The following is a 14,525-nucleotide window of genomic DNA, read 5'->3' as shown; positions in this document are numbered from 1 at the left end:
ATCCCCACAACCTCCCGCAAATATGACTTCTGGAGCACCAGCTCCTACTGCCCCCAGGCCCCATTTCCAAATCCTGGGCACCCAAGACAGCTCAGTGTGTTTACATAATTTACCGAAGCGCACCCAAAGCTCTTTTCTCGCTAGTTCTCAGGAATCTCCACTCCCAGCAGCATAGAATTTCTTCCAAGGATCCAATCTCTGCTCCACCCCATTAAACCTCCCTGCAGAACTGCTTCTGGACTGTCTCCTGCCCGCCTCCCTCCAGGCCTAGGCCTGGCCTTCTCCATCTGTGCGATAGAGGCTCAGCAAGAAATCCCAGTTGGGAAGCCCTCAAAGATTAAAAAAAAAAAAGTTATTTAAAAAATTTTTTTAGAGACAGGGTCTTGCTCTGTCACCCAGTCTGGAGTGCAATGGTGCAATCACAGCTCACTGCAACCTGAAATTCCTGCGCTCAGGTGACTCTCCCACCTCAGCCTCCCAAGTAGCTGGGACTAGAGGCACACCACCATGCCCGGCTAACTTAAATTTTTTTTTTCTTTTTTTTTTTGTAGATACAGGGTCTCTCTGTGTTTCCCAGGCTGTTCTCAAACTCCTGGTTTCAAGCAATCCTTCCCCTTAGTCTCCCAAAGCACTGGGATTACAGGTGTGAGCCACCAAGCCTGTCTGATAAAAGCTCTTTTAGAGTAACAGGACAAAGAGAGAAGCAATAAACAGTGCTCAAGAACTAGCTCCAAACAGATGGCCAGCGTAATCAATGTAAATGAACTAAATTTGCCAATTAAAAGTGAATGGTCTTTTCTAAATAGAATTCCCAGCACCATTTTGGGAGATTCCAATTCACTAAATGCAGGGAGGGGGGCTCCTGACTGTATTGTCGTGAACAAGCACCCCCATCATCCCATCTCAGGGGCGTGTGGGGCAGCTCCCTCATTTATGAAAATCCTTACTCAGTGAATTTAAGGAGGGGCTTCTGAATCCATGTTTTCAACACAAACTTCCACCCCCGCCTCCCCGACCTTACTGATTCCATTTGGTAAGCATAGAGAACTGAGTTGCAAAGGAAAAAAAAAAAAAATGGCATAAATGTTGGAGGCAGAATAATGGTGAGGAGGACCTGGATATACTTCCCACCTATACACCCAACATAGAGTCTTGTGGCTGGTCAGGCACAGTGGCTCACCTGTAATCCCAGTACTTTGGGAGGCCAAAGCAGGAGGACTGCTTGAGGCAAGAGTTTGAGAACAGCTTATGCAACATAGTGGGACCTAGTCTCTACCAAAAAAATAAATTAACAAAAATGTGTCAGGGGTGATGGTGCACACCTGTAGTTCCACTTCCTTGGGAGGCGGTGACAGCCTCACCCTTGACAGCCTCAGCCTTGGAAGAAGAAAGTGCTGTTATCTTGAAGACTATGGAATCATTTTGCCCCTGACCAGTGGAAGAGAACCTAAGCAACCCCCTTTGAGGGAAAGTGGGTCTCTAAGCTAGCATTTCCTACAAAATACGAATTTATACTTTGACCAGATCTTGCGTTTTCTATGGGATGTGAGGGGGTGAGGTAAGACATGAAGGGGCTTGAGAAAATCAGTGACTAGAGGTCAAGAGAGACAAAAACAAAGGCTCACTGCAGCCTCAACTCTCAGCCTTGACCTTTCTAGAGGTCAAAAGAGTTAAAAACAAAACAAACAAACAACAAAAGGGGAGCCAAAGATACAAAAAAAGAATTAGGTGACAGGGTAATGAGCAAAACTGCATCATTCAAAAACAAAAGGATGAGTCACAGAAAAGATGGGGAGGGGTCGAGGGCCGGGCGGTTAATCAGAAGGAGTAATTTCAATAGCAGTCTCATGAAAGGAACAAAGATAAAAATAACAATTGGAATTAGCCGGGCGTGGTGGCGCGTGCCTGTAATTCCAGCTACTTGGGAGGCTGAGGCAGGAGAATCGCTTGAACCCAGGAGGCGGAGGTTGCAGTGAGCCAGGATCGCACCATTGCACTCCAGCCTGGACGACAGAGTGAGATACTATCTCAAAACAACAATAATAATAGTAATAAAAGAAGAAAGAAGGGCCCATCTAGCATTCCCGTTCCAGACTTAGAGAACAAGTCCAGCATCCGGAAGAGACATTTCAAACACCAAGTTTTGAGAAACTGAAATCGCAGCTTGATCGCTCTGGGCAGGTCCTAAGACCCTCCCCGACAAAAAGAAAAGGGGCTCCCTGTGCTCAAACCTAACTGGGTTTATTTTTCATTTTCATTTTCATTTATTTATTCTTTGGGACTGAGTGTCACTCTGTAAGTCAGCTAACACGCCCAGCTAATTTTTGCATTTTTAGTAGAGACGAGGCTTCACCATGTTGGCCAGGCTGGTCTCGAACTCCTGATCCCAGGTGACCCACTCGTCTCGGCCTCCCAAATTGCTGGGATCCCAGGTGGGAGCCACCGCGCCCGGTCAATCGTAACTGGGTTTAATCAGCTCCTCCTTAGCCCCGGCCTCCCCGTGTGACGACCTGGGAAAACCTGCTTCCAAGCGCAGGTTCCGGAGGTCCCGAGAGCCAGGAGATGACGCAGATGAAGGAGGGGCGGGCGCACACCCCAGATCCCGCAGCTGAGAGGGCGGAAGCCTTGGCACTAGCGGAGCCCAGGCGCGGAGTGCGAAGGGCAAGGTCCTGCGCTCTGGGACAGCGCTCGACCATGCGAGCCGCCGCGCGGAGGGGACGCGCCGCGCCCGCCGCCAGGTGCCAGGGACCCCGGGACGCGGCCCACACTAAGGCCTGGGGTGGGGACCTGGGGAGGGGGTCGCGAGCGCGGCGAGGGGCGCCCCAGGCGAGCCTGGGCCCCTGTAAAGGGCGTGGTTGTGTCCGGCGCCTTGTAGTCCCCAAAATGTAACTGGAGGCGCGTTCTGTGCCCGGGAAAGACGCCAGACAGCAGAGCCCAGGGATAGGGGGCGACTGAGGGGACGAGGGGGAGTGGAGGAGATCGAACTGAAGGGAAGCTGGAAGGGCAGGGAAAGAGAACAAAGGAGGAAGGGAAGGGAAGGCGGAGGAAGGCCGGCCGGGGCCTGGAGGGAGCGGAAACTGGGTCGGTCACGCCCTGCTGGGTCCTCCACCACCGGTAGAGGGTCGTGACTGCAAGTTGTCCAGGTTCTTGGCGTTTTGAACAAAGAGTTGGACAAAACGCCCAGCAAAGAAAGAATGAAGCAACAAAAGAAGGAAAGCAGGGATTTATTGAAAACGAAAGGACACGTCGCAGTGTGGGAGCCGACCAAGCAGCGGCTCAGGAGCCCGGGTACGGAATCTTCTTGGGTCCAAATACCCCCTAGAAGTTTCCCATTGGCCACTTCATCCTCACCTCATGTAACGGAAGTGTTGGCCCGCGATTAGTCTGATTGGTTGCAGACAGCAGCCAACCAGAGGCTGAAGTTACAAAATTCACAGTCCTGTGCAAACATCTGATTGGTTGCAAAAACCAACTAATCAGAGACTAAGGTGAAGTCACAAAGTTGCAAAGGAAGACTGGACCCGAAATCAATCTGATTGGTTGCAGACAGCCAATCTACCATCTGCCCAGCAGAAAAGGTCAAAGGGAAGCCTCTGGTCCTTTTGTTACCTAGGCATGGAAAGTTAGGATTTTCCCGCCAGGAGAGGTGGCTCATGCCTGCAATCCCAGCACTTTGGGAGGCCGAGGCGTGTGGATCACCTGAGGTCAGGAGTTTGAGACCAGCATGGGCAATATGGTGAAACCCGTCTCTACAAAAAATACAAAAATTAGGCCAGGCCTCTACTAAAAATACAAAAAAATTAGCCAGGCGTGGTGGCAGGCACCTGTGATCCCAGCTACTCAGGAGGCTGAGACAGGAGAATCGCTTGAACCCAGGAGGTGGAGGTTGCAGTGAGCCCAGATCATGCCATTGAACTGCAGCCTGGGCAACAAAAGTGAAACTCTGTCTCAAAAAAATAATAATAATAAAAATTTTAAAAATGAACAAAAAAGGAAAATTAGGATTTTCCTTTCAATTTAGTTCTAGGAAGTCGGCATGAAAACCCTTAGGTTCCCTGCCTCCAGACCCTATTCTCCTGCCTCAGCAGCGCTGCCCTGCCTCTCGCCACCCTCCAAGACACGCCCCATCCTGTCCCCTTCCGTGGCCATTACCCTGCTGGCCACACGGGATCCCTCCCCATGGCCTTATTCCTCCCCTGCTCCCCAGTACAGCCGTGTCCCCCCAAGCACCCTGAGACACACCCCTCGTTCGCGCCCTCCCCAGAGAGCACGGCCATGATCCCCCAACACTAAGACACCACCCACCCACTGCTGTTCAAGGACCATCCCCCAGCACTAAGCGACCACCCATCCATCCATCCATCCACTGCAGTTCAAGGACTGCTTGAGCCAATCCTCCCACCTCAGAATCAGGCAGAGGCTGCAGTAAACCACCATCATGCTACTACACTCCAGCCTGGGCAACACAGCAAGACCCCATCTCAAAACAAGAAACAAAAAGAATAATAAAGCAGACTGGTTGTTTCAAAGTAACTTTTCTTACAGGGTTAAAGCATGGGAGATTTTCTTAGCTCAGGTGAACTACACATCTTCTTTTTGCTTGCTCGAATCTTCTGATTTTCGGAAAACTGGCCTGTTTCCCTGTTCAGCTTGATGATGTGGCAATTAGCACGAGTGACTCCATTCCAGTTTGTTCTGAACTGTGTGGTCTAGTGTGGCAGGCCAGGTCTCACTAACGCAGGCCTCCGTAACAACTGTTTCAGCACTGACCGAGTGGTGAAGTTACATCTTAAAAGCTGAAACAACCAGTGCCCTTATGCAAAGGCTGGGATGTAACAAAAGCCCCCCAAGAGTTTTGCCCAGGCCTCTCCTGGGCCTTTGAAGCATGAGGAGATAATGAAGGAATTCTTAACAGGACCCATTTAGGATTAAACAAGTTTTATTGTGGGTCTTAAGGAACTCCCTAGACCTCCACAAACAAGCTTTACTGGGGACTAAAGGAACTCCCCAAAACTCTGTGACTTAGCAGGAGACAAGATAAGGGTAATCACCCCAGCACCTGGACCCATCTAGATTAAGTCAATTTACTGAGGCTCCAGAGGAAGGTCTCCAGGACTCAGACCTTAGTTACAGATGAGAAGTTAATCACTTATGTCTTTAGATGAATGCACACTTACCCTTAGACACAGAGCTTTGAAGGTATATAAGCTCTGGAAAGCTTTGTAATGTTGAGTTCGTTGGGAGAGAATTTCCAGGCCTTCCTCCTGTAACTGGTTACAGAATGAAAAGCTCTCCTGTTTCCCAGTTCATCTGCATCTCGCTACTGGGCCACGAGAAATAGCAGTCTGACCCTCGTTTGGTCCAGGGACACTAGTGCACTAATTCAGGCCGGGATAATAACCTCCCATAAAGCTGAACGTCTTAATTTAGTGATAAGACCTTTGCCTTCCCAGCGAGCTGCCTTGAAATGCCTGCTTCCCGTGCCAAATTGTAGATGGTCATTTCTGTTTCACTTTCTCTCCAGGGACTCTTTGCTGGTGCTGCTGTTTTTATGCTTGCTTCTGAAGACGTGTGAACCTAAAACTGCAAATGCCTTTAGACCAAATATCCTACTGATCATGGCAGATGATCTAGGCATTGGGGATCTCGGTTGCTATGGGAACAACACCCTGAGGTACAGCTGGTTGTTGTTATTGGTGGTGATGTTATGTGAGTTTGACTGAATGGTGCATTTAAAATCTGCCTAGAGAAATTAGGAAACTCCTTAGGACCTCAGAACTCAACACCACAAAAAACTACCAACAGGTAAAAAGGCCCTTTTAAACGATGCAGAACTGCGGTGAGTGGGTGAATGTATTATTACCACAAAATGGGTAGCTTAAAACAAAGGGAATTTGTTCTCCTAGTTCTGGAGACCAGAAACCTTAAATCCAGGTGTGGGCAGGGCCGGGCTCCCTCTGGGGGCCCTATGGGAGGATCCTTCCTGCCTTTCCCAGCTCCTGGGGGCTTCAGGTGTCCCTGGGCTTGTGGCCCCATCACTCCAGTCTCTGCCTCCGTCTCCACGCGGCCTCCTCCTCTGCGTCTGTGTCCTAATCTCCTCGTCCTATAAGGACACAGGTCACTGCAGCAAGGCCCGCCCACTGTAAAGGTCTCATCTTCTGTTGAGTACGTTTGCAAACGCCATCGGTTGCTGGCTGAGTTCTGGTCTCCTCCAAATTTATAGGTTTAAGCCCTAACCACCGGTACTTCAGGGTGTGACCGTATTCAGATGGGGTCTCTGAAGAGGTAATTGAGTTAAACCGAGGTCCTTAGGGTGAGCCCTAATCTGATATGGATTACCAAAAGAGGAGATGAAGACACCGACGGAGCTCCCTGCGAAGCTGTAGAGAAGGACCCTTCCTGCTTCTCCCAGCTCCTGGGGGCTCCAGGCATCTCTGGGCCTGTGGCCACATCACTCCAGTGTCTGCCTCCGTCCCCACGTGGCCTTCTCCTCTGTGTCTGTGTTTCCTCCTCTGTCTTTTAGAAGGACACTGGTCATTGCATGTAGGGCCCTCTCTAAATCAGGATGATCTCATCTCAGGATACCTAACTAACAACATCTCCAAAGACAGTTTTTCTAAGCAAGGTCCCACACACAGGTTTGGGGGGTCAGCACGTGGACAGATCGGTTGGCAGACCCCCATTCGTTCAGCTCACTGCAGTGGCATGTGCAAACACAGAGTAGTAGCCTCTATGCCAGCCTTACCAGCAGAGTGCTTGAGTGGTGCTCACGTGCCTTCTACAACAGGAGAAAAGGTGAGAAACCTCCTTATTCCGTTTAGTGGCCTTTTCTCCTAGAAGGATCGCCCCAGAGCGCAGGCTGCATCTGCTTTTCAATCGCTGCCAACCTCAGGAGTGGTCCCCACAGAACAAGGCCTCCCTTCTTTGCAGTGGACATTGCAGCACCTGCAGCAGTGTGCCCTGTGCGGGCCGGGCGCGGTGGCTCCTGCCTGTCATCCCAGCACTTTGGGAGGCCAAGGAAGGTGGATCACTTGAGCCCAGGAGTTTGAGACCAGCCTGGGCAATATGGCAAAACCCTGTCTCTATGAAACATACAAAAAATTAGCCAGGTGTGGTGGCACACGCCTGTAGTCCCAGCTACTCGGGAAGCTGAGAGAGGATGGCTTGAGCCCGGGAGGTGGAGGTTATGGTGAGCTGAGATCGCACCACTGCATTCTAGCCTGGGCCACAGAGCAAGACCCTGTCTCTAAATCAGTCAATCAATCAATCAATCTGGCCCCTGTCCAGGGATCCCCTTGCGAACACCCTGAGCAGGCCTGGTTGTAATTCACAGAACATGTGGTTCATCTGTTTATAGTGTACAGTTCAGGGACTTCTAGTCTATTCACAGAGCCATCCATCCATCACCACAAACCATGTTAGAGCATTTACATACCCCCAGAGAAACTGCGCCCCTTTAGCCATCACCTTCAGCTAGGGGCAAATCTGTGTCCCCTAAATGCCTACGTTGAAGTCCTAATCCCCAGGACCTCAGACTGTGACTCTATTTGGAGACTGAGTCTTTAGAGAGGTGATTCAGGTAAAATGAGTCACTAGGGTGGGCCCTGATCCAATAGGATTAGGGTCCTCATAAGAAGAGGAGATAAGGACACAGACACGCATAGAGCAGTGACCACCTGAGGACACAGGGAGAAGATGGTGTCTATGAGCCCAGGAGAGCGACCTCGGGAGGAACCAGCCCTGCCCACGCTTGATCTCAGACTTCCAGCTCCCAGAAATGTGAGCGAATAAATGTCTACTGGGTTTGTTTTTCTGTTTTATTTTGTTTTGTTTTTTGAGACAGGGTCTCACTCTATTGCCCAGGCTGGAATGCAGTGGCGTGATCACAGCTCACTGCAACCTCCGTCTCCTGGGCTCAAGCAATCCTCCCACCTCAGCCTCCTGAGTAGCTGAGACTACAGGCACATGCCACCGTGCCCAGCTCATTTTTATATTTTTTTGTAGAGACAGGTTTTCACTATGTTGCCAAGGCTTGTCTCGAACTCCTGGCCTCAAGTGATCCACCCACCTTGGCCCCCCAAAGTGCTGGGATGACAGGCGGAAGCCACTGCACCCAACCAATACCTGGCGTTGAAGCTGCCAGCTGTGTAGGACTTTGTTACGGCAGCCCCAGCTAACACTCCTCCAACTCTCTCAGCACCCTAACCCTCGGCCTCTGGCAGCCACTAATATACTTTCCATCTCTATAGACTGCCCTGTTAGGGACCTTTCATACAAATGGAATTATATGACCTGTGGTTTTTTATGTCAGGGCGCTTTCACAGAACACAGTGTTTTCAGGGCTCCTCCCCGTGGCAGCAAGTGTCAGTACTGTTCCTCACCCTTGCAGTGGCCAAGTCATATTCCATAGGTTCCATTCTATGTGGATGCTTCTTTTGACTTCTCTTTCTTTTTCTTTCTTTCTTTCTTTCTTGACTTCTCTTTCTCTTTCTTTCTTTCTTTCCTTCCTTGCTTCCTTCCTTCCTTCCTTCCTTTTTTTTTAGTTTTTTGAGACAGGGTCTCACTCTGTTCTCTCACCCAGGCTGGAGTGCAGTGGTGTGATCTCGGATCACTGCAACCTCCACCTCCTGGGCTCAAGCTATTCTCCTGTCTCAGCCTCCTGAGTAGCTGGGATTACAGGCATGCACCACGTTGCCTGACTAATTTCTGTATTTTTTTTAGTAGAGATGGAGTTTTACCATGTTGGCTAGGCTGGTCTTGAACTCCTGACCTCAAGTGATCCGCCCGCCTAGGCCTCCCAAAGTGTTGAGATTACGGGCATGAGCCACCGTGCCCGGCCCTCACTGTTTTTTGATATCTGATGCTGAAAGCTTTTAGGCCTCTTCTGTCTGGCTCCACATCTGGACGAGTAGATAAGAAAGCACAGGGACTGTCTCCTTCAGTGCTGACGGCAGATTCAGACCATAAACGCCCCCACCCTTGCATGGGAGCCCTCATCCCAGCCCCACACCCTCACCACAATTAAAAACAAAAATCTCCTTTCCTTGCTTCCTTAATTTCACATGAGCTTGGAAGGCCTGCCCTGCTCTCCCCGGAAAGCCTCATTATGAGAGTCATAAATTGTCTCATATACTGTGTGTGTGTGTGTGTGTGTGTGTGTGTGTGTGTGTGTGTGTGTGATGTCATCCATCTCAACATCAACACCAAAGGAAAGCCTCATTATGAGAGTCATAAATTGTCTCATATAGTGTGTGTGTGTGTGTGTGTGTGTGTGTGTGTGTGTGTGTGTGAGTGATGTCATCCATCTCAACATCAACACCAAACTTAGGACAGGGGTCGATCAGCCTCTACAGGAGACCATAATGCTACTAATTCTGAAATCCGGTGAAGTCTTTGCAGTCTATTCCTCTGCCTTTCAGAGCAGGGATCTGCTTAAGCCAAATGCACGTCTCCCTTCCAACAATGACATGTGTGTGCTTTGCTCAGAACGCCGAATATTGACCAACTTGCAGAGGAAGGTGTGAGGCTCACTCAGCACCTGGCGGCTGCCCCGCTCTGCACCCCGAGCCGAGCTGCATTCCTCACGGGGAGACATTCTTTCAGATCAGGTTGGTGTCATGGAGATGATGGAGAAATGGGTACATCTGTGTGCACTCATTCTATCATCTGTAACAGTTGAGTACTGATGGTGAAGATATAGGGGCAATAGTACAAAGATCATCTGCAATTCATCATCTTCCTTGTATTTATGTAAGGAATATTGTATTGTGTGCATACACATAAAAGTTGTGATCATTAGGATGTGAACAGAAAAACCAAGTCTGGAATATTTTAAAGAGGTTTATTCTGAGCCAGTATGACTGATCACAAGAGCAAGTGTCTCTTAGAGAGAGCAAAGTTTCCCCAAGTTGAGAGTCACTCTGATACAGCTAGATGTCAGATAGATAGATAGATAGATAGATAGATAGATAGATAGATAATTGATAGCTAGATACACACTAGATGGATGATAATGACAGATAATGGATGATTGATAGCTAGATATCTAGATGATGATACATAATGATAGATGATGGATAATGACGTGATAGATGATAGGTAGATAATAGCTAACTGATAGATAATGATAGATGATAGATAAGTGATAGATGATAGATAATGATAGCTGATTGATAGCTAGATGATTAATGATAATGATAGATAATACATAGATAGATGGATAGATATAGATGATGGATACATATTGAGATAGACAGGTGACAGGTGATAACTAGGTAAACAGATAGATAGACATATGATAGATCACGTAGAGTGTGTCATCCTAAGGTAGGGTGTCTCTGTTTTGGCATGATGGACATTTGGGGCTAGATGATTCTCTGGTGGGGCCGTTCTGTGCACTGTATGTCGGGTCTTGAGCAGCATCTCTGGACTCCACGCTCCCGATAACGAGTAGCACCACACCCCACCCTTTCTGAGTTGTGACACCACAAACATCTCCAGACATTGGCCATGCTTATTATTTCAAGAATAGTGTGATAGATAGGTAGGTAGGTAGGTAGGTAGATAGATAGATGACAGATGATAGATGGGTAGATAATTGATAGCTCCATACATGATAGATGGATGATAGATAATAGCAGCTTGGCTCGGGTGCACAAATCCAGATCTCAGACACCAAATCCCCCTGGTTGAGAAGTGCTCATCTAGAGAAGGGAAAGTAAATTCTTCCTCTTTTCCCTGCCCCACAGGCATGGAAGCCAGCAATGGATACCGGGCCCTTCAGTGGAACGCTGGCTCAGGTGGTCTCCCTGAGAACGAAACCACTTTTGCAAGAATCTTGCAGCAGCGCGGCTATGCAACTGGCCTCATAGGTGTGGATATGTGGGAGCCTAACATTATACGGTGGTTGAGAAGATTCGTGATAAAAAAGATCCCAGGCCGGGTGCAGTGGTGCACGCCTGTAATCCCAGCTACTCAGGAGGCTGAAGCAGGAGAATCACTTGAACCCGGGAGGCGGAGGCTGCAGGGAGCCAAGATCGCGCCACTGCACTCCAGTCTGGGTGACAGAGCGAGACTCCATCTCAAAGAAAAAAAAGAAAATCCCGTTTTCCTGCAAAGGAAAACAATGCTGTGTCCTCTGAATCAGAAGTTGGTGCCTGGTCCATCTCAGGCCTATCGGATTGTCCCCAGTTTTTGATGAGTTTTTTTTTTCTTTTTAAATTCAAAATCCTAGGAGATTGCCCTCTTTTCTTCTCTGGACCTATCAGTCTTCAGCTTGTCCCCATTTATCACGACCTTCTTCAGATATTATCTTTCTCTGCATGGCCACTCACCATCTCAAAACCCCCAGAGTTAACCAACACTGCCTTCCTTTAGACAACAAGCCCCGGCAGGGCAGAACACCCTCTTTATAACAGACAGCGTGTCAGGGGTCTCCAAGAGCACCCAGTATAACAGACAGCGTGTCAGGGGTCTCCAAGAGCACCCAGTATAACAGACAGCGTGTCAGGGGTCTCCAAGAGCACCCAGTATAACAGACAGCGTGTCAGGGGTCTCCAAGAGCACCCAGTATAACAGACAGCATGCCAGGGGTCTCCAAGAGCACCCAGTATAACAGCGTGTCAGGGGTCTCCAAGAGCACCCAGTATAACAGACAGTGTGTCAGGGGTCTCCAAGAGCACCCAGTATAACAGACAGCGTGTCAGGGGTCTCCAAGAGCACCCAGTATAACAGACAGCGTGTCAGGGGTCTCCAAGAGCACCCTTAAGTTCAGACAGTTGCCAGGAGGGTTTGGCATGCAGTCGTGCTCATGAGTGATTGATGACAGTCAAAGGAGGTGAGGCAGAATCAGTGATGGGAATTCCATGGAATGAAGCCCAGGGCAGACCAGACACAAGCTCCCAAGAATCCTCCCCCAGTGGGATCACACAGGATGCACCATATTCCCCAGAAATGAGTTTTAACAGCAGCATGGAATGCTGTCCATTAGGGGAGCTCCCGGAGACTCAGCGCCCCGGGGTTTCTGTTGGGGGCTGGTTCTGCAGGCACTCACTGCCTGGCAGCTACCCGAATTCCAGACTCCCAGAACCGAAAGAGGTGCTTAGCATGAACCATGCTGCTTTTGCATATAGTTTAGGCACAGTCAGCTTATTATTTTAATAGTGTGAATTCTCCATTGGAAATCCAGATCTCAAACACCAGCCACGGGGAATCTTACAAGCTGGCCTTTGTAAGGGGCACTAGCTCAGGCCTGCCCCTTAGACTCCTTTCTGCATGGAGAGGAAAGGAGGGAGATGTTGGTTTATGCCGCCAAGCTCCAGGCAGTCTGCTGGTTACCTCCTTCATTCCTTGCCCAGCCTGTGGGTTTAGAGGTGCTGTCCCCGTCATATACATGAGAACATGGGAGCTCAATGGTGTGGTGAGGTCACCGCCCTGACCTGGTGGTGAGATCTTTGTGCAGGGTCCCCAGTTCCTCTCTGTGCTTTTCTCACACTCAAAGCCACTGTCCCATTCACAGGAGCTGCAACATCCCAACTTGTTCAAAACTGTGGTTTTCTAAAGGAGGACAACCATTGTTCCTCCTTTTCAAGTTTCCTGCCACTTTATTTTTATTTTTAAATTTTTTAAAAGTTTTTTCTTCTTTTATTTTTTATTTTATTTTTTTGAGACAGAGTCTTGCTCTGTCCCCTAGACTGGAGTGCAGTGGCGTGATTGCAACTCACTGCAGCCTCCACCTCCTGGGTTCAAGCGATTCTCCTGCCTCAGTCTCCCAAGTAGCTGGGACCACAGACATGTGCCACCATGCTCGGCTAATTTTTTTTTTTGCATTTTTAGTAGAGCCAGGGTTTCAGCATGTTGGCCAGGCTGGTCTTGAACTCCTGACCTCAAGTGATCCACCTACTTTGGCCTCCCAAAGTGCTGGGATTACAGGGCCAGTGCTTTATACTGTAGAACTCTGTGTATCTCCTACTCTGAGGGTGGATCCTTCCTTCCTTCCTTCCTTCCTTCCTTCCTTCCTTCCTTCCTTCCTTCCTTCCTTTCTTTCCTCTTTCTTCTTGAGATAGGTCTTCTCAGGTGATCCTCTCACCTCAGCTTCCTAACTAGCTGGAACCACAGGCACGTGCCACCATGCCCAGCTAATTTTATTTCTTGTTTTTGTAGAGATGGGGTCTTGCTATGTTGCCCAGGCTGGTCTTGAACTCCTGGCCTCAAGAGAGCCTCCCACCTTAGCCTCCAAAAGTGATGAGATTACAGGTGTCAGTCACTGCACTCAGCCAATTTTTCTTTCTTTTGTTAACTATATAAGTGGATTTACTTTTCTTTACCAAGATTGCAGACCTTGCATACCTCTGCATCTTGGTAAACATTAGCATTTCTTCTAAGAGTCTTCATTTTGTGGTTCACACACTCAGTCTGTTTTGGGGAAAGCCTGTTCATGTTCCAGAGACACTCCTCACCACATCCAAGCATATTTTTTCCTTTAAACATAAGAAGGGGGAATAGGAGTGTGTCTGGGTTTGGGAAAAAGATACATTTTTACGGGTTCTGGAGTTCTGAGGACAGTTTGTGAGGAGTGGTCAGGAGGAAGTGGGGAGAAACCAGCTTGAACTCCTCCACTTTTTTTTTTTTTTTTTTTTTTTTTGGAGACAGGGTCTCCCAGGCTGGAGTACAGTGGCATGATCTTGGCTCACTGCAACCTCTACCTCCCAGGCTCAAGCAATCCTCCCACTTCAGCCTCCTGAGTAGCGGAGGAGGTGCCTGCCACCATGCCCGGCTAATTTTGTATTTTTAGTAGAGTTGGGGTTTTGCCATGTTGCCCAGGCTGGTCTTGAACTCCTGGACTCAAGCCATCCACCCGCCTCTGCCTCCTAAAGTGCTAGGATTACAGGTGAGAGCCGCCGCACCTGGCCTGATCTCCTCTAGTTTCAAGTGGGGCAAATAGGGCCTTGAAGCCTTTCCCATCTGTTCTGTACCTCAATTTGAGTTGGCGGATGGTCTGGACGTGAGATGGACAGAAGGTCCACATGGACAGCCCAGTTCTTGGACATTCTCCTGAAATTTGAGGTGTGGGCTTCCCCACGTTCTACCTCTATGATATTGTTCTAACAGTTACTGCCTTAGGAAAAGTTGTATAAGGGCATTTTGATTACAAGTTGGTGGAGAGAGCCAGTTTCTGCTACTATGTTACAGAATTATTCAGGAGTCGACTATCATTAGTAACTGGTTACCTTTTAAGCAACATAGATTTATATACATACAAAACATAATTATATTTTTATACACTTAATATATATTTATATACTTTATATACTTTAATACTTATATATAACTTATAATACTTATATTTACTTATATATGTAACATATTAGTTATATATAACTTATAATATATAACCTTATAAAATATATAAGTATATATTTTATATGATATATATAATATATAGGTAATATATACTTATATATATTTTAGGTAATATATATGTTACTTAAAATTATTTACTTGTGGCCGGGCGCGGTGGCTCATGC

General features: G+C 48.3%; 1 protein-coding gene across 3 annotated transcripts in view; it reads left to right on the top strand.

The window, feature by feature from the left end:
* The first annotated feature begins 2,595 nt into the window (after positions 1-2,595).
* LOC126947230 (arylsulfatase D) overlaps positions 2,596-14,525 on the top strand; it is a 29,230-nt gene continuing 17,300 nt past the window's right edge. The window contains exons 1-4 of one of the 3 annotated variants that reach the window (XM_050777947.1): positions 2,596-2,738; positions 5,525-5,674; positions 9,487-9,608; positions 10,749-10,871. In XM_050777947.1, coding sequence (XP_050633904.1) covers positions 2,695-2,738; positions 5,525-5,674; positions 9,487-9,608; positions 10,749-10,871 — 439 coding nt within the window. In that variant the 5' untranslated portion in view covers positions 2,596-2,694. Of the gene's footprint in view, positions 2,739-2,792; positions 3,289-5,524; positions 5,675-9,486; positions 9,609-10,748; positions 10,872-14,525 lie in introns of those variants that run through there. The other 2 variants (XM_050777945.1, XM_050777946.1) reach the window with 2 other exon arrangements.

This window comes from Macaca thibetana, chromosome Y (assembly GCF_024542745.1).
Source record: "Macaca thibetana thibetana isolate TM-01 chromosome Y, ASM2454274v1, whole genome shotgun sequence".
Classification (NCBI taxonomy): Eukaryota; Metazoa; Chordata; class Mammalia; order Primates; family Cercopithecidae; genus Macaca; species Macaca thibetana.
The sequence above is the reverse complement of the archived record's forward strand: the minus strand, read 5'-3'. Positions and strand labels throughout refer to the sequence as shown.